Source organism: Mandrillus leucophaeus, unplaced genomic scaffold (assembly GCF_000951045.1).
Source record: "Mandrillus leucophaeus isolate KB7577 unplaced genomic scaffold, Mleu.le_1.0 Scaffold1207, whole genome shotgun sequence".
Classification (NCBI taxonomy): Eukaryota; Metazoa; Chordata; class Mammalia; order Primates; family Cercopithecidae; genus Mandrillus; species Mandrillus leucophaeus.
Window position 1 is genome coordinate 500,818 of NW_012100399.1, and position 24,645 is coordinate 525,462.

The window sequence follows — 24,645 nt, forward strand, 5'->3', positions numbered from 1 at the left end:
TTCTTAATGTCAATAGGGGCACTTTTTAAAAAACATTTAATGAGGAAGAAGTTGGAGATATTATCAGTTAGAAACCTCCAAATATGATATCTCCAACTTCCTCATTAAATATTTTTAAACCTTTGGAAGCCCAATTCCACCTCACTCCTAGCACACCTAGCCTTGTTGGACCCACATCCCTACAGGTGTCTGCTAAGATGCCTGGCAGTAATGGGAGGCTGGGAACAACTGTAGTTGCTTAAAGCTACCTCCTTTTTAATAGCCAGTTCTTAAAACACAATCCAGCATGTCAACTGGCTGGTCTTAGAACAGTTGTGAAACAGCTAGATTCCTGACTGACGTAACCCAGACTTTCGGTACTTGTTGGGATGGCTTCTTTCGATCTGAAGTCTTTCATTTTCGTCTGTTTCTTAATTTGGAGGATAGGACATACAGAATTCTCGCAGGAATAGAAAGGTAAAAAGTCTTTCTCTGCCTCTTGTCTCAACCTCTAAGTCGCTCTCTCCCCAAAGAGCCACCGTTAGATTTCATGTGAACTCTTTAAATGAAATTTTCCATACATATTGATAACATATATACATCTTTTTACACAAGTAGATTCATATTACACCTTCGTTTGCAGTTTGTTCTTTTTACTTATTTCAGAAAATCAGACAAAAGGCAGTATAGTGCCACCATTTTAGCACAATTGCTTTCACTTTTGCATATTCCTTTCCAGTTTGTATATAAAGTTCATTTCTGTATAGTTGCTGCCACCATGTGCCACTTTATAGCCTCTCCCCCAACATATAAGCATTTCCATAAAGAGTCTCATTTTTAGTAGTGGTGACAAAAGGATTATTTGTTTTATTCTTCCTTGTTAACATTAAAATCTGAAGGGAAGAAAGGGAATAAGTGGATGATATTGCAGGGAAAAAATAGGTGCTGTATAATATGTTTCCAACAACTGCTACCCCTCATCCCCAGTGGCTCAGATCCTGTCTATGGAATCAGGGATCCAGTCCAAGCTATTTATAGAAGAACATCAAAACAGAATAAAAAGCAAAATAGACACAGTTCAAAGTTTTCTTTAATAGGAAATCAACATGTGCTAGACATAGAAATAGTATGTTCACCAGAGCATGGCAAGGTCACATAAAATGCATATAGCTAGGGTCCCAAGCAGGGGTGTGTTACTATTAGATTTTTTAAAGTTTAATTTTGTTTAGCAGAAGAATATACTCTAGGAGCATTTACAGTTCATTTTCATTTTCAGTCATCAAATAGCATACATCACATCCAAAACGCAGCCTCTTGTGTGTAGAGAAATTGCCTTCCCACAGCAGTCACAATGTAAAAAGAACTTTTGGATTAAAGGGTCAGACTCTTTCTGTATAACAAAGAAAGTGGAATGCAAGTGACAGATGGACTTATTGTGCAGAAAAAAAGTCTGAATGTATGCTAAGAATTCTCAGCCCTCCCAGCTCTTTAGGTGCTGGAACCTAACTCAGATGCTGGCTCACCAGCACAGGAGGGCCTCTGATAAGGAAAACTGTTTAAAGAGTACCTGGTGGCTAGAAGTCGGGTCATTCATAATGCAAAATGTCACCACTTCTTAAACTGTTTTGTAAATTCATTTCATTGGTCAACTTTTAACGTGCATGTGACCTTTAACAATTCTGAAAAATACTCAGCCTTGGCCAATAACACGTACTTCTAGTTCACATATGACATCATGAATGTTCTCTGCCTAAAGCACAGAGTCCATTCAGGGCTATACAAAGTAGTGGGAAGACTTTAGAGTCCTTCAGAATGACAGCTTTCACAGACGACTTCAGTCTCTCCAGGCTAATATCAGCTGAGGCAAACAAGCGCTGCACGATCCCAAACCTTTCTGTATCTTTCAGGGGAGCCAGGGTTGGGTCTTCAAGATCAGATACTCCATCATCAGACAGAACACGAAGCTGAAATGACATATTTAAACAAATTCACTTTAAAAATGTTCTTTAAAAATCCACATTGGATAGTAATGCACTTGTAGGTAATTCTGGGGGAAAAAACTATGTCTTTTTTTTTTTTTTTTTTTTTTTTTTGAGACAGAGTCTTCCTCTGTCATCCAGGCTGGAGTGCAGTGGCACAATCTCGGCTCACTGCAACCTCTACCTCCCGGGTTTAAGCGATTCTTTTGCCTCAGCCTCCCAAGTAGCTGGAACTACAGGCGCGCTACCACGCCCAGCTAATTTTTGTATTTTTAGTAGAGACGGGTTTCACCATGTTGGCCAGGCTGGTCTCAATCTCCTGACCTCAGGTGATCCGCCCGCCTTGGCCTCCCAAAGTGCTGGGATTACAGACATGAGCCACCACGCCTGGCCAACTATGTCGCTTTTTAAATTACCCAAATACAGCAGGAAAACCCTTGAGGTGTAACATGATATATTTGATTCAGGCCTGATTCTATCCCGTTTGCCTGGTGTCCTCTGTCTGAATCCTTACTCTCCGAACTTTCTACTAGTTCCATTAACTCCAGTACATTAGAAACGTCAGAATGTACTTTGCTCATATATGCAGTATGCCAAGTTTCTGATTCACTGAAGATATCAGAACTTCTTATATATTTGCATGAACTCCTCAAAGGTAGGTACCATAGTTTATAATTATCCTTCCTGCCTCAAGAACCTTTTCCCTTGCTATTCCTTCTTCCAAACTTCCCTATTGATCTCCCTTTCTCGTCACTCAGTTGTCAGCTGAAATGCCACATCGAGGGTCTTTCCCAATCCCTTTCCATCGATCTACCCCCAACCCCAGAACTCAGCCTTATGTTACTCCATTATGTTGTATCCATAAACTTAGTCACCTTCCCTTATTTAACCCTAAGCTGCTCGTGAGAGCAGGGACCTCGTCTGCCGTGCCTATGACGCAGACACTCAATGTGTTCTTCACCGAGGTCACTTTGGATGCTGCTCTAGTTCCACCTGCTCAGCACATACTTGAAATATTTGATTTGCTTTTAGGGTCTTGATCCGTGCCTGTAATACTTTTAAGAAAATCTTCAGCAATTAAAAATTTGCCAGTAGATTTCATTTTGAAACAGGCATTCAAGATCTGATTATAATATAAGTAGTAAAATTTCAAATTAAAAATGAAATAAGCCTAGAAAATATGCCTGAATTTTAAGAAATCTGAAGGGAATCCAAAAGAAAACATTCCAGAAATGTCCTGAGCAGTGGTGACTATCCTGAAAGTCGTGCAGCTTGTCCAGGTGACTGAAGGGTAGCACTCACTGGAATGTAAAAGTACTTGTGTGTTTATTATCAAAATCAGCCTCACGAACCTTGTAGATTTGCCAAATACAACTCACACAATGTAACCACAGGCTTAACGTTACCATTAGGCTCAGACTGCAAACTACTGATTGTGCTTTAGAGAGTAGATTAGACCTGCTCTGTAAGCACAGCATCACACCCCAGTGATTTGAGGAGGAGCCCCACTGGTGCAGGCTGGAGACTGTCAACAGCATTGCAGGCTCCCTGTCCTTACACCTGGCGGATGACAGCTGCGCAGCATCCAGCTTTCTTCTCTAAATATCTACCACCCCCTTTGCCCACAGGCATTTGTAGGTATAAGGGGGTAACAGTGACCCAGAGGGTGGTGGAGTGAAGTTAACATTCGCTATTGATTCTAACTCACCCTTTCACCAGTTCTTGGAAATGTGTTAATGTATCTGGCACTGTACTCCCAAAAGCCCTTCAGAAAGCCTCTCAAAGTTACCCTGGCTACTAGACAAGAAAAGACAGGGCTGCAGATAGATTTTGTGCCCTGTTTTAAGTAAATCCCTTAAAGAAATATGACACTCAAATTCCTTGAGGAGGCAGACACCTTGATGTCTTAAATAGAGCTATTGCAAATCTGAGGGGAGGTATGTGAAGACACCCAGCAAGGTCTTTGACTATGTTGAGCAGCTGCCAAAAGGCAGGATGTGCAGAAGCAGAATACCTTCCATTCTAAACTCCAAATGTGTTCTGGCTGCTGCTCTTGAAACACCAACAGAGCAGAACTTGGGGGGTAACACAAATGTCCTAGAGCTGATCTGCAGGGAGGAGGACAGCTAGGTCTGAGTTTGTCAGAGAAGGGGTTAGATAACATGGGCTTGGCAGGATTTTCTTTTTTACCTGCTTCAGTTGCAGTTGATGAGTCTGTAAATACTTAGGAAGGACTAACTTAGTAAATGCTGAGCATTCAGTTGCTGCAAGAGGAGCTGAGATCTGAAAGCAGAGCTGTTGTTTTGCTCGTCACTGCGTACAATTAGAATAATGACATGTATTGTTTCCATAACCAGACTGTGCCACCAGCCTTTACCCTCAGCTGGCCCAGGACACACATGCTGGCACATTTTCAAGTAGTTCCATTTTTGCAGTCAGTGTACAAGAATGCAGGTTCCTCTGGGCCTGTGGAAGCTTTCAGTTGTGAGTGATACCTGATCTGCTCCTTGGAATGATGCCATGCTGCATAGTCTTCTGATGTCTTTGTTATGCACAAAGGCACCAACCACATTACTCGGTGTTCCCAGAGTAGATGTGTACCAAATGTCAGGGTCCTATCTAGGCAGTCTGCCCCAATACCTGCTTCCCAGATCTGACAGCAGAGCTCTGAAAGACGATCCTTTGGGCCAACATAGCAGGTTGGCCTTGGACTTTAGTAATTAGGCCTTAAAATAGTCAGACCATGTGTGCTCAGGTCCTCTGCCCCAGGCTGAGCAACATCTGCAAAAGCTACACAAGACTAGCTACCCCATCAGGGTGGCTTCAGGGCAACGTATTGGTGGTTCTTTCTACTAATGGCTCAATCTATAATTGAAAAAGGAAAAGCTTAACCTTAACTCTCTAGGGCTAAGCTCATCATTACCTAACTCATGCTCTTATAATGACATTTCCAAAGGGCACCAAGCTAACGATACTCCTAAAAGTGGATGAAAGAAGCTATGTCTCGCTGGGACAGATCAGTCCTGGATACCTCCCTGGCGAATCTGCTGCACAGCTCAATCAAACCAGTCTCAGCACAAAACTGCCATTGCAAATAATATGGTGTCAGGCCCCTTTATTGTAATGTAACACCAAACCTTGGCCAAAATTCTCTCCAAACAATGGGAAAAGTATAAGATTTGGAGTCTAAAGACAAGGATGGAGTCCTGGACCTGCTAACAAGTTATTTGGACAAATCGTTTCCCTCGGGGTCTCAGTCTTCCCAGGGGGTGGGATGTGTATAAAAGTGGGGTTAATAGCAATAGTTATTTAATCTATCTTGAAGAGCTGTTGTGGATGAGAAGTGCTAGAGGTGTTTTATCGGCTGTTGGATGTCTACCCCCTCATCATTTCCCCATTCCCATCCATTCTAAGGTCCCATCTGGGAGGTTACTTACCAAGTGGCACAGTGTGGGAATGATCTGGAGTTTGCAGCAAGTGCCCAGCAGAGCTGCTGCATTATCTGGCATTTCTGCAGGAGACAAAAATCACAGCCACAGTCCAAAAAAACAAGTCCATGGGAACAGAGCCAGCCCCTGGATGGCACCTAACTTATATTTTAGTACTTTCCCACCAGCCAGGCAGGGGAGGTACTCAGCAGTTGTTGAGTAAGTGAATGAACGGTGCTAAATGGGCAGCAAAGACCTTGTAGAAAACAGATGTAGGAACCCAGCTGCCAGCTCTGCATTCCACAGAGGATACTCCTTGACATTCGACTTACCAAATGGAAAGAACTGCCCAGACTGGGGGAAAGAAAGGAATCAGCATGGAAAAGTAGACCCTGCCATCTGGTGACAGAAGAGTGACATTTGAGCCCCTCCGTGCATTCAGGCTGCAGCCTCAGGTACACCTCTATGAGCTTCAGTTTCCTCATTTACATAGTTGTTTTGTTTTTGCATATGTCAGAGTACTGTGTAAACTATAAAGGGCTCTATCCCTGTCACCAATCATTTTGGGGAGGAAAATGCAGTCTGGCAACAGTACAAAGGTTGGAGCAGAGCTGTGCCAGGCTAGGGGCTGCACCAGAGGGGCCCTTGCCAAGCCCCAGGGAACGGAATACCAAGTCAGTGTTACTCAAAGTGGATATTAAACACCTCCCAGAGTTCCTAAAAGGACCACAATCCCTTGGGGGTACAAGCTTTGAGCTGAAAAGGCAAAAAAGAATGAGTCACCTGCTGAGTCAGGAAGCTGAGGGACTGGTTAGGAACTCAGTTGTTCCCACCATGTATTAGCAGCCTAAAAAAGGCAATGTGTTGTTGAGGTGTGACCCAGAGGGTACAACGGACCATGGCTCATTCTCAAGAGAGAGTGTAGGCTACTAAGGGTGTGGGGCAGCACCTAGGGGGATACTCCTGCCAGAGAACCTAATGTGGTATTCAAAATGTGTGTGCATTTGTCTGAAGAGAAAATCCACAGTTTCTCAAGTAGTCTCTTACCCCAAAGCAGGAAGATGAAGACGGAAAGCTATGTGGCCTAGCGTATCCAGCTGAGCCTCTGTCCCCAGCCATCTCATCTGCCATTGCTGCCCTGCCTTCACTTTCTAGGATGGCTCCGGGGACCCAGGTAGCCATCATCCTCATCCCTTACTCTTGGAAATACCTGAGTCCCATATTACTCATTTAGCCGTTATCTTGAGCATGGTACACTAGGTGCTAGGTGCACAGGAATGAAAGAACAGCATCTAAGTTAGCAAGCTTACCCACCAATTTTACTACTTGACTCTGATTTCCTGGAGGGCCAAGATTTGATATTTATCTAGCAGTGCCTAAAACATAGTCTAACCTTGTTAAATGTTTCTTGAACTGAAATTATTTTGATTGCTCTTCCATATACCAATTCTGTTTTACAAATAGGGTCCAAGGAGTTCAGACCTTTTGACTTGCTTAAGGTTACGAAGTGGTGGAGGAAGCTTCCCAGGAAACAGGTCACATGTGGGACTGAAGTGCTAAAAACAGCTATTAGCCAGAAACTGGTGTGAGGACCTAAGACCACCCTATTTTCTATTCTAGCACTTTCCTCGGTTTCTAAGGAGAGAAGATTATACTAAGAGGGAAAAAAAATCAACTCAGAAGGGCTGAGGATTAGCAAAAGCACAAATGGAAGGGCTCTATGCCAGCCTGGCCTCCGCTGGGACTGACATACAAATGAGATCACAGTTCAGAGAAATAAAAAAGAGCAGGATTGGTTGAAAAATTTAGAGACTGCCAGCTGCACCTAAAGATTTCACTACCTTTGAGTTTCCAATTCAGAAACAGCAAGTCAGTCTCATATCATGTGTCAACTGAGTAGCCTGCTGCCTGTGTGCAAACTTGCAGAGATTTTTTTTCAAGTTGGACTGCAGTGGCATGATCATAGTTCACTGCAGCCTTGAATTCCTGGGCTCAAGCGATCCTCCACAGCCTCTCAAGTAGCTGGGACTACAGAGATACACACCACCCTGCCTGGCTAATTTATCTTTTGTACAGATGAGGTCTTGCCATGTTGCCTAGGCTGGTCTCGAATTCCTGGGCTCAAGTGATCCTCCTACCTCAGCCTCCCAAAACGCTAGGATTGCAGATGTGGGCCACGACACCCAGCCAGTTGCAGAGAATTTGATGCTGTGTCTAGGCTCAAGTAGAAGGGGACTGTGGTGCATTCATGATGCTGGCCCTGTGTTACCTACTTGGCATCACTGATCCAGCCTATTGATAGAAATGCTGCAGTAAGTAATGGGGTATATGAATTCTTTAAAAACTGAAGATTACTGGGTCTGTTTCTGTGTGGTGCTGGGGAGGAACCCTGAATGTATCAGAAACCAAGTGTCCTGACTAGTGTCACCATGAAGGGAAGCTGTGGGGACTGGTTTGCCACAACTGGCTTTTCTGAGAGGGAACAGGAAGCCCAGCTTCCTTGTGAAGGATGCCCATCTCCTGACAGGCGCTCTGGCATAGCAGGTTCCTGATGGGAGTGGTACAGAGGTGGCAGAGATTGTTCCACAGTAACTGGATGGCTGCTCCCTTGGGAGGCCATTTCAGGACCAGTGCAGAAGCTATGGATCTGGGCCCAGCCACAGCTCTGCCTCCCAGCCTAGTACATTGGATGGTTGGATGCTCTCTGTGGCCCCCTTGCCCCAGACAGGGGCACGCTGGGTGGGGAATAACAAGTTTGCAAAGAAGATCAGAAGGACTGAAATGTTCGAGGAGAGCAGTTGCCAAATGAAAGCCGCTGCCACTCAGCTCTGCTGGGACTCCAGTGTGAACCACAGCCTGTCAGGGAGATGCTTGTTTTTGTTGGCAAGGGGTCACCCACTGTGGCCTTCCCTGGGGGAGGAGGGAGAAGGGCCCTCCGGGAGAGTGGGGAGGCTTGTGCTGGATGGAAAGGCTCTCGAGTCTGTGGTTTCCCATCAGCCTCCTGCCTCTTATCCTCCCTGTCCCGGAAGGGAGAGACCTGTATGTACCAGATCTTCCACAGTTACCACCCTGTGTCCCCAGGAGCATAGATAGTAGGCAAAGCATTTTAAAGCCAGCAGCAGCCATTTCTTTCATTTTCTTATTTTCTCCTTTTCTCCTTACCTGAGAGGGCACTGACCAGGAAGTAGGCTGTCATAAAGAGCTGCTTGCTGCCTGTGTCCTCGGGGCCTGGACACCCACCCTGTAAGCTGCACCCCACTAGCTGCAGGAAGGCCTCAAGGTCCTGCTGCTGCTGGAGCTTCAGCTCCCCCAGCACCGCCATTGGGGGCGAGAGGCCGCTGACCAGGTCATCACACTGTAGGGCAGGGGAGAAGAAGGGGGATGGTCATGACAGCTGGAGATCAAGCGTCACAGCGGGGGCCTCTCCTCACAGCACACACAAGCCCCGGCCCTTACACCCGTCCCCCAAGGAAAGTACCACCCGCAGCTCTTCTCTACATTCTGAAATTGCTCATCCGTGGGGCTACATTTCACTGAAGGGACAGTAAGCTGAACCTGGCTCGCGAGGGTGGGTGGGTACTTGCTGGAACTGTGGCCTAGAACCTTCTAGGGCAGGGTCTGTCAGGTAGTGCCAGGGACCAGAAACAAGTGGTTACACACACAACTGGGGAGGGCGATGTATAAGCATTGTCCTGTCTTGGTTCTCAAGTGTTAAGCTAGGCGCTCCAGCCCCCGGCCACGTTCCCACCGGGCACTGGGCAGCTGCGTCTGCCTCCACAGGGCCTGCTGTGTAGTGAGGCGATCCTGCTGGAGAGCCAGTTAGCTAGGACCACCCTGCCAATTCTGCACCACCCACAGCCTTGGTGTCCAGAGCCGGTCATCTGAAAGCTGGACCCCACCCTCGCCACCATCCAGACAGCTTGCTTCTCCAGCATCTGACAGGGCAGCTGAGGCTCTCTCCACAGGGTGCTGGCCTGACATTTTGCTCTTGGAAGAAGTTATTTTTGGAAGTAGAAGTCAGTGGGCTTTTTGAAACTGTTCTGCCTGGAACTGAGCTCCCCACCCTCTAGAATGCAAATATCCTGGTCCGTGGGGCTGTTTCAGTAACAGGTTCCATCACTGATACCCAGGCTCTTTCGGCACAATCTCATTTCAAGAAGGAAAAATAATATGAACACTCCCCTGGAAACCATAAAGCATTAAATCAGTTCTTCAAACTCCCTGCATAATAGAATAGAAAAACAAAAGAACAAAAAACAAAACTAGAGTCAAAATCAGATTTATAAAGCCTCAGCCTTAAGAAAGGGAGGACGCAGAATCTGGGTGGCTGGAGGGTTGGCAGCTTGTGTGGCTCTCAGCATTTGCACAACTAAGAGTTGACTTAAGGAATCTGACCTCCCGGATATCCTTCTGCTGCAAAACAGAACAGTGCAAAAGCCTATTTCTCTGTTCTAAATGAAACAGGTTGACTTGCTAGATTCTACCACACAACCCCCTGCAGTGGTCTGAGTAGCGGCCCCCAGCATATGTTACCTGGAACCTTAGTCTTTGCAGATGTAATTAAAGTAAGGAAATCCAAATGAGATCATCCTAGATTAGGGTGGACCCTAAATCCAATGATGGTGTCTTTATAACAGACAGTAAAGGAGAAGACACAGAAACACACAGAGGGGAAGCCCATGTGGAGACAGAGCAGAGGCTGGAGTGCTGCTGCCTGAAGCCAAGAACACTAGGAGCCATCTGCAGCTGGAGGAGACAAGGCAGAATTCTCTCCTAGATCCTCTGGGGGAAGTGTGGCCCTGCAGACACCTAGATTTTGGACTTCCAGGCTCCAGAACGATGAGAATAAATTGCTGGTTTTTTAAGCCCTCAGTTTTGTTGAGGCAGCCCTAGGAAACTAACACCTCCCTCCCTCTACCCCTGAGGCCAACTACCTGTCTGCACTTAGAAAACGCAGGACCCAAGAGTCAGAAAAGAGACAGCTGTAGGGAGAAAAGGAGGTGGGGGAACCTTTAACACAATTCCATCCTGCCGCAATGCCTTGCCCCAGGAGGTCTAGCCCATCCCCTGTTCCAGAAAACCCTGGTGAAAACACTGCCTTGAGATGTCCCGGGGCTCACCACTGGTTCCAGGACCATGAGTAGTTCATCATCAAACAGGACTGCCTGGAAGATGTCACTCAAAGCTGTCTGTTGTGGCTCAGGCAGCTCCACAAAGGGATGGAAATTCCTCTCCAGGAGCGGGGTCACTGATAAGAAAGCACACCCAAGTCTCATGACCACGATGCACATCTCACGACATCGGACAGCAGTTCCTGCTTTTTATAGCTAATCATCAGTTCTTTCATGGATATTCCCAGCTGCATTGCCAGTCATGGAACTCAGAAATAAACATCAAGTTACACACCACCCTGCATATTTTTCAATAACCAAAGGGAGGGAGGGAGGAGAGAGAGGGAAGCCAAGTTTTGTATTTCAAGCTTCACTCTTCTCTGATGACTCACTAAACATTAAGTCTAATCAATTATTTTCTGGAAAAGTCATTTAAATTCCTCTTTAGCATGATTTCTCTAGAAGTAAATTATCAAAGCTGAATTACTAAACATAAGTCAGTGCTTTTACAATGCTTTAGAGCCATACAAATTCCAAAATACATTATTTTTCATGTCCTTTCTTGTAGTACATTGCAGATTTTCTATCCTTTAATATTTAATGCCCACTTTTAAAAGGGCTGGCACCCTATTTTCATCGCAAGCACAGCTATTCTTTTTCTATCCTGTGCTGCTTCACAAGTCCTCAAGCTGAGCACTGAGTCCCCAAAGCTGTTGCCTCTGCAGGATGCTTAGGGGCCTCTCTCCTTAGAATCTCTTTTCCTTTCTTCTTTTTTTGGTGTTTTTTTTTGTTTTGTTTTTTGTTTTGGGGAGGGGGTAAGATACTCAAGCTTCCTGTAAATTAAGTCTAGTGGAGATTTTATTTTTAAAGATTTGATAAAGGTTTCATATGCAGGGATGCACACTAATACATCAGTGTACCACCCATGAGGATGGAGAATTCCAACTAGCAGTTGTATAAAGCCCCACACAGAGGAACACAGAACGTCAGTAACCAACATATTTGAAAACTCTGCTATACAAACAACTATGTCTTTGCCAGTCCCAGCCTGAAGACAGAAGCTGTCCTGGTCGGTCCAGTCTCTGAGGGTACAAAGACCAGGCAGCCCCCACCCTCCTCCTGTCTGGCACATCCAGCTCCCACTGCACCCTGGCTGACCAGAAAGGCCAACTCAAAGGGTGGGCCTGTGGGCAGGACAGAAGGAAGCTGCAGCACGGGACTGCCTTCTGCTCCCAGTGGCTGTAGGGCCACTGTGTTGTGGTTCTAACCCACAATGACAAAATCCTTTAAGTGGCAGCTGAAAATTGTACCCACTTATCCATCTCAAGGAAGCCAGGATAGGAAAGCCTTATGTTAAAATTGGGCCTTTGTTGTCTTTTCTTCAAATATTGACATTTTTGCTACAAAAGCATCCCCTGGTTTGGGACTCATCAAAGCTCCACGGATGTAGTCACCAGGGCTTCTGTGCTTACCCTCCAAGCCAGAGCGACCCTAACCCTAACCCTAACTTGAGCGGTTCCTAGCTCTTTGTGCTAAGCTCTCACCTATTTGTGTCCCCTTTTCCTTGCCTATCTCCTCCTGTACGCTGCGCCCCCACACCCCCCACAAAAGAAACCAGCTTTCTAAAGCACCATACGCTGTGAGGAGCAAAAGGAATTGCTGCAGGCACATCCTGGGCATGGCCCCTCTTCCTCTTTGGCGCCATGCAGCCCATGCCATGTGGACAAAGAGCCTCCAAGAGAGCATTTTGCAAGGCTGACAAAGCGTTGCTTGTCTTGACAATGAAGCCCAGAATATAACAAAACAGATGCAAAACTTGGGTTCTCCATCCTCACAGCTGATGAGCTATTCTTAGTAGTCAACAGGGCTTCTGTGCTTACAATGAAAGAAAAATGCCAAGCCCCTGACTACCTCAGTCTCCAACCCCTGCCCCGTGGAGGGTCATTCTCCCCTCCCTTCCTAAAATACAGCACCCACAACCTGGGGCTCCCTAAGATCCAACCGAGGTGAGTCCTGCCAAGTGGACTGGGCCTCGGTGGCATCACCTCTCTTCTCATGTTTTCTGTGAGTCACTGAGGGGTCACTGATGCTGAAGGCCAAACCACCTCTTGGGATACAGAGCTCAATGGGCCAACTGTCCACTCCTGCCCTACTAGCAATACCTTGCTTTAAAACACTTAATGGTCCATCCTGGGAAGATATCCCATGTGCAGCATCTGGCATGTCTATGAATGCAAACTCTCGAAAGACCAGGGGGTCCAGGTAGACAGAGTCAATTCTCCTCTTGTTCTCGAAGCCACCTTGTTTCCCTCGGAGAAGGCAGAACTCTGTAGGGCAGAAGAAGAGGACAAGTTACGTAAAGTTGAGTCTAAGATGTGCCAACAAGTCTGGACAGGGTCAGCCCAGCCTTGATGGCACACCTTAGACCTAACTTAGAGTGCAGCAGAAGACCCATCCATCTTCCCCATAAAACTCGATCCCTACACACACTATGTTGCTTGACCAAAAGCCCAACCATTTCCAACAAATAGAGAAATGGCTGTTCTTACATAAAGCTCCCTAATACATAGTCTGTGAACAGGCCAGATGCAATCCTTAAAACATTGGAAATATTATTTTATCCTGATTTGAACAAACTGATTCTAAACAGACAAATGAAACCTGACATGCATAAAACAACTAGGAAAATCTGAACACTGATCATATTTAAAAATTATTGCCAATACATTTAGGTGGCCAAGTAGTTATATGAGTATGTTTTTAAGAAATCAGTGTTTCTGTATGAATACATGGAATAATACACAGCAATAAAAAGTGAAATACTGATGTCTGCAGTTACATGAATGAATTTCACAAACATGTTGAGTGAAAAATGGCAAACACAAAAGAATACATTCTCTATGAATCTATTTCTATGAAGGCAAAACTAGTCTTTTTTCAAAAGCCATATTTCAAGGTACTAAAATATTTATAGATGAAACAATATAATGCCTAGGATTTGCTTCAAAATAATCCAGCAGGAGAGGAAGGAGATGGTGAAGTTATGGCTAAAACATGAATTGCCCTAGTCACTGAAGCTGGATGGTGGGCACATGGGAGCTCACTACCTTATTATCTCTACTTTTGAACATGTGGGAAATGTCCATAATAAAAAGGTTTTTTTGTTTTGGTGGTTTTTTGTTTTTTTGAGGAGTCTTGCTCTGTCATCCAGGCTGGAGTGCAGTGGTGCAATCTCGGCTTACTACAATCTCCGTTTCCTGGGTCCAAGCGATTCTCCTCTCTCACTCTCCCGAGTAGCTGGTATTATAGGCGCCTGCCACCACACCTGGCTAATTTTTGTATTTTTAGTAGAGACGGGGGGTTTCACCATGTTGGCCAGGCTGACCTCAAGTGATCCACCTGCCTTAGCCTCCCAAATTGCTGGGATTACAGGTGTGAGCCACCGCTCTAGGCAATAAAGTTTTTTAAATAATAAAAAGGGCCAGGCATGGTGGCTCACGCCTGTAATGCCAACACTTTGGGAGGCTGAGGCAGGCAGACTGCTTGAGCTCAGGAGTTTGAGAGCAGCAACATAGCGAGACCCCGTCTCTACAAAAAAATTTAAAATAAGCTGGGCGTGGTCACGCACGCCTGTAATCCTAGCTACTCTGGAGGCTAAGGTAGGAGGATCCTTTGAGGCCTGGAGGCGGAGGTTGCAGTGAGCCAAGATCGCACCACCACACTCCAGCCTGGGCAACAGAGCGAGACCCTGTCTCAAAAAAAAAAAAAAAAGCAAAGAAATGTTTTCTCAAACACTTCCAAATTTGAGAACCCAGCTAAGGTATCTAAGGTGTAGATAAAAATGTAATTTAGTATGTCCTTACTAAGCAGAAACAGTAAGTGAGCTCAAGAATTAGGGTTTTCTATATGATTCTATTTACTAACTTGTGTACGTAAGCAAAGGCTATGGAATAAAAATGTGGCAGGGCACCGTATTTGCTGAAATGTAGAAGGCATGAGTATTAGCACATATTTTCATTTGCTTGTGGGCATTAATGATGCTCATAAAGACAGAATGGAAAAGAAAAGAAGAATGGCCGTCTAAAGACAAAGGAAACAATCCCTGGCTTTACCCAACTGGCCCACACTCACTAGCATTCAGGGTGCCCCTGCTCCTCCACACTTTGCACTTAGCCACTGGGGTGCAGAGTGTGAACCAGCACCTAAGTCATAACTTTGTTCCCTGAGGGCAGGAGCCTTGACCATTCACACAGCCTCAGATTCTGCCAGAAGCCCTGCCAGGTCCCCAAAATAACGTGGAACCAACTGGCATTTTAAGAATCCACAGCGCCAACCACACTCTCACCTTCATCCATGCACAGCTCCTGAGGACGCTACCAATTCATTCATTCTTTTCATCTATCCATCCCCAGCCAGCCAGCAAATATGCAACAATGTAAATCTTTAAAATCCCCTATACCAGGCCCTGTGCTCACAGCCACAGATACAAAGGACTACAAACCAGGCCTTGACGATGAGTGTGGTTAAGAGTGGGGACGGGTTGACCAGGGCTGAGGCCAGAGTGGCCAGCGGGTGGAGGGGAGGAAAAACGTCTTCCCTTCTGCTCACGCTAGGTTCAAGACTGAGGTCGCTATCACAACAGACAGATTAACAAGAGAGGCCAGGCACGGTGGCTCACACCTATAATCCCAACACTGGGAGCCCGAGGCAGGTGGATCACCTGAGGTCGGGAGTTCGAGACCAGCCTGACCAACATGGAGAAAACCCGTCTTTACTAAAAATACAAAATTAGCTGGGGTGGTGGTGAACGCCTGTAATCCCAGCTACTCGGGAGGCTGAGGCAGGAGAAGCGCTTGAACCCAGAAGGCAGAGGTTGCAGTAAGCCAAGATCGTGCCATTGTACTCCAGCCTGGGCAACAAGAGTGCAACTCTGTCTAAAAAAAAAAAAAAAAAAATCGAGAAAAGCATGCAAGTTTACTGAATAGCAGTTTTACATGACATGGAAGCCTTCATAAGAAATGAACATGTGAAGAAATAGTTAAAGCTGAGTACTTTTACGCTAGGTTTGAGGGACAGTGGTGGAGAAATGTGGCAGGGCAGAGCATATGATGGAAAGGCCATTCATCTGGGAACTCAGCAAGGCCTGTCTCTTCACCTCTCTGTGTCCTGTGTCTGGAGACACGGCTGCTTCTTTCCTCCAGGCAGAGCGAGGGCACCTCTCCGCTGAGGGTCTGTAACCTGTGTCAGGGGAAGGTTGGAAAACCCTTCCGAAGTTTCATGACCTGCTACAGGGAGAAGGGTGAGGGGAAGGTCACAGTGACCTTCCTGCTTCTGTCATCTTTTCAAATTCCTTCACTTTAAAATATCTTAGGGTTGCATGTCCTGAACCCCATCACAGGGAAGGAGAACCAGAAAAGCCATCTGATGGTTGGGCAGGAGCAAAAGAGGCAGAGAGCATGCCCAGAGAGAGGCGCAGCAGGCCTGGGGGTGGGAGAGGGCGTGGTATGCCCCAGACCTCAGTGAGATCACGGGGCAAGTGGCGCTGTGACCAGAGGGAAGGCATGAGACCCATGCTGGGCTGGCCCATAAGGTGTGACATGGTGCAGACTGCATTCTTAGGACAGAGAGCCACAGAAGGGTCTCTGAGCAGGTGAGTGAAGTGATCAATTTTAAAACAATCCCATTAGCTACACTGCTAGGATGAAACAGGAAATAATCAGAGTAGCCAGTTGCGAGTCTGTGGCAGAGCCCCTGCAGTCCCGGCTGCTTGGGAGGCCAAGGTGGGAAGACTGCTTGAGCCCAGAGTTCAAGGTTGCAGTGAGCTATTATCCCGCCACTGTACTCTAGCCTCGGTCACAGAGCAAGGCCCTGTCTTTAAGGAAAGCGAGGTGGGGAAGCAAGGAGATGGTGTTAGGGCCAGTGGGGAGATGTGCACAGATTCAGGTGCAGCGTGGGAAACACAGGTTCATGCCCACAAGGCATTCAATTGGAAGTTGGTGCTGAAGGACACCAGCAAATGCCAAGATGTATAAAAATGCAAGGCGGAAGGTCAAGAGGATGAAAGGGTGTTTCTGATTGGGCGCAAGTGTCTCCCGAGAGGGGAGATGTGGGTGAAGGAAGGGGTCTCGTTGCAGCTGGCATGGCTGAAGCACCTGGCCAGGATGCAGATGGAGTCTGCCTCCCTTCGAGTTTTCAAAAGACGACCAGGATCCCTGTCAAATGCAATCCCACCAGGAAGGTAGGGAGAGAGGGCAGGCATGTCTTCTCAAGGGCCCTTCCAAGCACTGCAGGTTTATGTCTATGAAGCTGTATCAGAACATTCTGTAGCAAAAGCAACAGGAAATAGATGGGCAAAAAAAGAAAAGAAATAGCAGAACTGGTTTAAAATCAGGCAGTGAGTCACCCAGAACGATCGCCTGACCACCAAGCTGTCATAGGAAGGAGCCACGGAGCTGCCTCCTAGGCCAGAGCAGGGAACGAGCCAAGGGAAGGCCGAGATATCCCCAGGGTACCTCTTCTCAGCAGCACAAAGAGGAGTTTATTTTCAAAGACAACGGAAGCTGGAAAAGATAAAAGCCTGAAATTGAAATGCAAACAGGAGAGCCCTGCCAGACAAGGCTGTGTCTTTCAAACCCCATCTGAGAAAGAAAGGCCACCCCGACAGAGCTGCGTCAGGGCAGGGTCTGGTCACCTCCTGGGACAAACAGGAGGAAGCTCGCATGGGGACCACCGCCTAGAGTGGCAGCCCAGGTCTGGGTCCCCGCCACCGAAGGGTCCGCAGAGCATTCATGGGCATCCTCAGGTGTGTACCAAGATTTCAGAAGGCCTTACAGAAGTGACACATCCTTCACTATAGCCAAGATACAGAAATAACATAACTGCCTGTTGATGGACGAATAGATAAAGAAAAGGATGTATTGGCACAATGGAATACTCTTTGGCCACGAAAAAAAAGGAAAGCCTGTCATTTGTGCCAACCTGGATGAACCCAGAGGACAGTATGCTAAGTGAAATCACCCAGGCACAGAAAGACGCATACTACATGGTCTTTCTTGTACATGGAACTGAAAAAAGCTGAACTCACAGAAGCAGGGGATAGAATGGTGGTTGCCAGGCACTAGGCTCTGGGAGAAATGGGGAGATGTCAAAGCATGCAAACCTCCAGTTGTAAGCTGGTAAGTTCTGGGGATTTAGCCTGGTGATTGTAGCCAATAGTACTGCAGTGTTTACTTGAGACTTGCTGAGAGGGTGGACAATAAGTGTCCTCACCACACACATGCAAAGGGTAACTATGCTGGGTGATGGATGTGTTCATTAGCTTGACTCAGTAGTAATCCCGTCACAATGTCCATGTCTATTGAATCATCGCTTGGACATCTTAAACATACATAGTTTTTGTGTGTCAATCATACCTCAGTAAGCTACGGGGAAGTGACACATTCACCGCTGGCCATCAGTAAGACTGAACAGGACCACCAAGGCAGACGTAAGGGGGCTAGAACCCCAAAAGTGCAGGTGGTGACCCTACTTACCACATACAGATAACAGAGACTAGAAGAACAATTTGATCATCTTCATGATGCAATTTTTTTGGAAGACAAGTCTTTTCAAAGAGAAAGAGTAAGATGACAATAATAAGGAAAATGCCCCAGAGGACACAAATTTGGAACTGTGGGCCTCAAGGAAGGTATTCTCAGCATTTCTTGGTCCCTGACCGACGTCTTTGACCAATTGCTTCAAACTGACACTTTCTCTTTCTGTCACCTTAGATAAATCATTTCACCACCCTAAAATGCAGGCTGCTTCATTTGCAGAATGAGAGAGGGAGGCTCCGTGCACTCTTTCTGTGCCTCGCCTGTTTCTCCTAGGGATCCTCAAACACCCTTCAGCTTGTGGACAGCAGCACAGGAGGACACTAAGCGCTCTGTTCGAGTCCCTCTAGTGGTCGCTGAATGGCATCGTGACTCGTGTGGGCTTAGCGAGGGCAGGAGCTGTCTCGCGGGAGACTGCCCCCCCTTCCACAAATGGGGGAGGAGCGGGAGGCAGCAGCAGGCATGTGCATGGTCTATCACGGCACTTTTAAAAACTGCTGTTACAGAAAATGTCAAACTGCACAGGAATAGAGAGGAGGAGCGTGAACTAGCATGTGCCCATCGGCCAGCTTCAGCCACTGTCCCCTCTCAGCCACACCTCCTTCCCTCAGCAGCTGCCCACGCTCACACCCTTTATGCTCCACTCACATTATTTTTGAAGCAAACCACAGACATCTTACCATTTCATTCGTGAATGTTTCAGTGTACATCTCTCAAAGACAGGATGACTCATTTTTATAAATATAACTATAATACCATTGTCATACCTAAAAAACTTCACGATTTATTATGTTACATTTACCCACTTATGTCCCTAAGGAGCGGTCACACTGCTTTCATGAGTGAACACAACCTCTTCTCATTGGGAACATGAGGAGGGAAGGGGCTGTGAGCACCTAAAATGAGCAGACACTCATTGAACCGAAGCTTGGAATTTCTTCCCTGACAACGGCAAGGTCTCCGCGCTTTGAACACACTCGTGATCAGCAGAGGAAAGTCAAGTTCAGCATGTCTGGCTTCGTACTTGGGGAAAGGAGGTGAGATAACAATAATAGTGATAATGCTATTAATAGCAAAGGTGGAGGAGTTAATAAATGGCCACTGTGCCAGGCGCTTCATAGGCCTCATCTCATTAAATCTTCACACAGCCCTGTGAAGAAATGCCCTTCACCTTCCAGGGACGGGGAAGCCAAGACTCAGCAAGATTCAGCAACTTGCCTGAGACCTCGCAGGACATCATGGCACCAGGGTTGATGCCCAGTGTGTCTGACGCAGAGCCCAGGTTGATGCCCAGAGGGCACAGCCCAGCCCTCTACCATGCTGGTGGAACTCACCCCACACCAATGCTGGGGGAGAGGGTGGCATTGCTCCAGGCATCCCTCACCACGCCTCTCCCCTAGTACAGCCCACATGTCCAGGGACCATGTCATGGGACAGTCTGTCCTCTTCAGACCTCTTTCCCTCTCTTCCCACAGTCTCCAAAGCAGTCGAGTCCTCTGCAAAGCAGTCGAGTCCCTCCGCTGGGGATCCCTCAGCACCATAGGAGGTGGCACTCACCGAACTGGCCGTCCAGTTTCACGTATAACTCAATGACACCGTAGGCAATGGTGGTGGCAGCTGGGATCTCCAGCACCACGCTGGAGTCCTTGGTGACATTCCCATCCTCCGTCGCTGACACCTGTGGGCAAAAGCGCACACACTCCCACCTGTGCACTCGGGCTCTCCCTGCTGCTCTGTTCCCCACTGCAGCCAGCCTCATGTCTTGCACATAACAGATGCTGAGCAATGTCCACAGAACTGAGTGGAACAGAGGAGCCAGCCAGCATGGGGGATGGGGGATTCAATCTTTGTTGGCATCACTACACATATTCCCAAGTAAATGGCCAACTTGGTGGCATCAAAGCGAGATTCCAGAGTGTGGGATACAGTGAAGTTAGGTCTACAGTGCTGTGCAAAGATCATACGATACATAAGATCACCTCCCAGTTCCCTCCATCACAGATAATGGAAACAACTGAAATCCTAATGAAAACCTTAAACAGTAGCAAAGTTGGACTGGGAGAACCCAGCTGAGAGGGCCCCCTGCCCCATGCATATCACTCCGGACCCCTGTAGATGGTGCACAGTGCTGATAAAACCAGGAACAGAGACGGAAGTGGGGAGAGGCTGCAGGGAGGAGAGGCAGGAAATGCCAAGAAGTTAGGCACCAAAGCTCCCGCCTTTAAATGCTCTCACAAACAGGACCCCTTCCCACGATGTCCTGGTGAGAGGAAGATGAGAATCTATTTGTTGGCCAAACACTGGCAATCAGAGAACTTTTCTTAGCAGCTTGATCCTGGTCAGAGTGTGTTGCTTTGGGTAGAGAAATGGCAGCCGGCCTCCTGACTCTCAAAGGCTCCAAAACTCTGGCAGGAAGTGACTGTGGCAGGAGCACCGGCAGGGCCAGCCTGAGCCATCTTCCATCGGCACCTCCCTCGCTGCTGCTATCCAGCCCCACCCCAGCAAGAGTGCTGGCCCCAGACCTCTACCTCCAGCTCCTTCCAAATACAACTTTCAGGGTTCCTTAGAAAAAGCCAAAAGTCATCCCAAGAAGTCAATCTCTAAGAAAATATCAGCCACCATGGCAAGCTGGAGGAGAAAGAGTTTGGGGTTGACAGCCACCTAGTCCATTGAAGTTTAGTACTGGCTCATGGATCAGCTTGGTAAGACTGTCAATAACTTAATCCAGAAGAATCTATGTAGAGATAGCTAGATCTTACCTGCCCTAACTCAACCCACAAAGGATTTGTAGCAGCTAATTCCAAGTAATCACTGTGAGAGCCCCGGCTCTGAGAGGCTCTAGGGATTCTCTTGCATTTGGCCTGGTCAGTGCCTGGTGTCCATTTTTCTTGGCGGAAACATCTGCCGCCCACAGGGAAAGCATCTGACACCGGCCTGCCTGGCCCATTCGAATGCCTGCGGCCCTGCCCTGATTCAGGAATGAACACATCCCGGGGTGGTCTGGTGAGACTGGGTCCTAGGCCCCCTCACACCTGGAGTTGCAGCAAATCAGAAGCAAGCCTGGAGCTGCCAGCACCGTAGGGACAGCCCATCCGAGAGGGGATCGACCCACGGAAAGTGGCTCCCTATATCCTCAAGGCCTGGATCCAGCAGTGACTGGAGCCAATTTCCCCAAGTGTTTCAGCTACACGAGCCAATACACTCTTGCTCGTTTAAGCCAGTGTGAGTTGGGTTTCTGTTAACTTGCTACAGAAAGAGTCCTGACTAATGAAGACACCACCCAAAGAGGCCCCCGACCAAGGTCTCCATGACTGCCCAGCCGTGACCACAGGGCAGCCCAGCCGCACGCACCTGCACCGTCTTGGTCTGGATGCCCACGATGCCACCACACTTCTCCTCGACCTGCGTGTGCTCAGAGATCACACACTTCTGCACCGTCGTGATCTTCTGTGTCAAAACACACAGGACCTCATTCCTTCCCTCCAGCACCTGCTGGAGCACAGGGTTTCTCAGATTTATTGTTCTGAAAAAGAAAAATGGCTGTGAGTGGCCTAGTGCCTCAGGGGACACTGGGGTCGTGTGAATTTCCTCTTGCACAGCAGGCAGCTGAGGAGTGAGCAGGTGACAGCGAGGCTTTGCTGATTTCCTGGTGATGAAAGAGGGGACAGGTCACCTGGAAAGGCATAAACCAAACTCTCTTGAGGCCACCTCAGAGCTGCCGGGCCTCTGGCGGCCCAGGCTAGATGCTAGAGGGAAGGGGGCTTTCAGTCAAACAGCAGCACCCGTTGTCAAGGAGAAGAAAAGAAAATCAACTAGGGCCAGGTGCGGTGGCTCACATCTGTAATCCCAGCACTTTGGGAGGCTGAGGCAGGCAGATTACTTGAGATCAGGAGTTCGAGACCAGCCTGGCCAACATGGTGAAACCCTGTCTCTACCAAAAATTCAAAAATTAGCCAGGCGTGGTGGTGCACGCCTGTAATCCTAGCTACTCAGGAGGCTGAGGCACAAGAATCACTTGAACCTGGGAGGCGGAGGTTACAATGAACTGAGATCGTGCCATTGCACTCCAGCCAGAGCAATAGAGCAAGACTCCATCTCAAAAACAAAACAAAACAAAACAAAAAAAAAGTGGAAAAGAAAAGAAAACTAACCAGGAAGGAAACTGAATCCATGTGCCTTAGGCCCTGGGAACTCCACTTTGTTCTTTAATCAGAGCTGAGGGATGTCAGACATCACAGCCGTGGCCCAGGGAACACAGGATTATGATGGGAGGAATGGTGACCAATTGCTTCTCATGGAGAAAGGAATAGGCCTAAAGTACGAGTAGCCAGAAGGAAATTAGATCTGAACTAAGAGGAAACTTCTTAACCTGTCTAGGAAAGATGTTTCATCTCTTAGAAGGGGCTCGATGTCTTTTTACACATGGGGAAACTGAGGCTGGTTATGCATGGCCTGTCCAGAGTCACTCAGCAGAGATTTGGGGCTCCCACCCAGCCACTTAAAATTCTACAAACTTTCAAGAACAGACTAAATGTTTATTTACAGGAGGTGATTTCATGCTTAGAAGCAAATGATGAAATAACTTCTCTGGAGATCTCATACAATGCTATGATTCTATGAAATGGACAGGAAAAGAACCAAATTAGAGTTGGTGACAGCACAAGAAAAATTATGGTATCCATGCTGGTATTTTTTTAAGAGGTTAATTACCTTGAAAAGCTCAGCACCCATCCCTGACCACACACGTGCTGGGTCACCCATCCTAGACAGACTCCGATTCTCTGGGCTTCAGAAAGTAGCCCTGGAACTGGCGTGAGTAGCTAGGAAAGTCCCATCTCAGTGTAATCACCTGCCCAGAGTAGAAACAACTCGCACATCCATCAACAGATGAATGGAGAAACAAAATATGCTATAGTCATATAATGAGGTATCATATAGCCATAAAAAGTATGAAGTTGGGCCGGGCACAGTGGCTTATGCCTGTAATCCCAGCACTTTGGGAGGCAAAGGCAGGCAGATCACCTGAGGTCAGGAGTTCGAGACCAGCCTGACCCACATGGAGAAACCCTGTCTCTACTAAAAATACAAAATTAGCCAGGCGTAGTGGCGCATGCCTGTAGTCCCAGCTACCCAGGAGGCTGAGGCAGGAGAATCGCTAGAACCTGGGAGGTGGAGGTTGCAGTGAGCCAAGATGATGCCACTGCACTCCAGCCTGGGCAACAAGAGCGAAACTCCGTCTCCAAAAACACAGAAGTGAAGTTCTGACATCTGCTGCAACATGGGTGAACCTTGAAGACATTATGCCAAGTGACATACTCCAGGGACAAATGAACAATATTGATTGTATGGTTCCTCATATGAAATATCTGGAATAGGCAAATTCATAATGACAGAAAGCAGATTGGAGTTTACCGGGGCTGCAGGGCGGGAGAAGGAGAGTCACTGCCTGATGGCTGCAGAGTTCCTATTTGAGGTGATGAAGAAGTTCTAGAAGTGGAGAGTAGAGATGACGGCACAACAGGGTGAATATATTTAATGCCACTGAATTTTACACTTAAAAATGGTTACAACAGTAAATGTTTGTCTCATCTATTTTACCACAATAAAAAATAGATAAGACGTAGGAAAAACGGGTTCAATCTTAGTACTGGTTAAGGAAATTCAAATTATAACAGTGTCTCACACATGATAAAAATAGACTGATAACAACCACAAAGCTGCCCAGAGACTCCATTTCCAGGAAGGAATGGGAAACGGGGACCTTGGAGCCTGCAGGCCTGGGGTTCAGATCTCGGCTCTGCCGTCCCACTGGGCAAGCCCAGTGAAGAACCACCTCTGCACCTAGGTTTCCTCGTGGATGAACTGTTAGTAACAGGGCCCCCCTCCTCATGGGGTTGCGTCAGGGTTTAGATGAGACGCATGCAGTGAGCCATTGCGGTGTGCCAAGCACAGAGTTAAATGCCACACAAACACTGGCTGGCTCCACCCACCTTCCCGTGTCCCTCTGTGAGGCTCACAAAACAAAGCCACAGTGTATGCCCTGCGTGGGAATTATGGGGCACTGAATTGAGTCAGAGGTACTTTTCCACATCACTCCCTTCTTCAAAGCCTTGGATGGCTATATCCCATGTCCACTGCTCTCCCAGGCCCCGTGTGATCTGCCCTGCCCCCTGTTGACTTTACCTTCCAGCCTTCTCACTATGCCTTAAAAACGCCAGTTGTGTGCCCACCCCGAGGCCTCGGCACGCGTTCCCTGACAGCCACATTTCACTGACTCACTGGTCACCTCCTTGGGGAAGCGTTCCCTGCACCCCCATCATGCTATCACACCCTAAGATCACTTCTCCGGAGACCACATTTCCATCGGATATTTTTCTAGCTCATTCCTTCATCTGCTCCTGGCCTGCCTCCCCCATGGAGAATATAAACCCTGTGGAGATGGCGAGTGTGCCATCCTATTGACTGCATATCTCAGGGCCAGGATCAGTGCCTAGTGTATAGGAAGAGCTCAGGAAATATTTCTGGAATAAATGAGTAAATAAAACTTGTGGGGTTT

At 47.4% G+C, this 24,645-nt stretch overlaps 1 protein-coding gene across 2 annotated transcripts in view; it reads right to left on the reverse strand.

Annotated features, from left to right (window-relative positions):
* Positions 1 to 1,057: 1,057 nt before the first annotated feature.
* DFNA5 (deafness, autosomal dominant 5) overlaps positions 1,058 to 24,645 on the reverse strand; it is an 89,341-nt gene continuing 65,753 nt past the window's right edge. For both annotated transcript variants that reach the window (XM_011970606.1, XM_011970615.1), the window contains 7 exons: positions 21,441 to 21,612; positions 19,647 to 19,767; positions 12,660 to 12,824; positions 10,507 to 10,634; positions 8,549 to 8,741; positions 5,396 to 5,469; positions 1,058 to 1,943 (listed from right to left, as the gene is read on the reverse strand). In XM_011970606.1, coding sequence (XP_011825996.1) covers positions 1,713 to 1,943; positions 5,396 to 5,469; positions 8,549 to 8,741; positions 10,507 to 10,634; positions 12,660 to 12,824; positions 19,647 to 19,767; positions 21,441 to 21,612 — 1,084 coding nt within the window. In that variant the 3' untranslated portion in view covers positions 1,058 to 1,712. The remainder of the gene's footprint in view (positions 1,944 to 5,395; positions 5,470 to 8,548; positions 8,742 to 10,506; positions 10,635 to 12,659; positions 12,825 to 19,646; positions 19,768 to 21,440; positions 21,613 to 24,645) is intronic.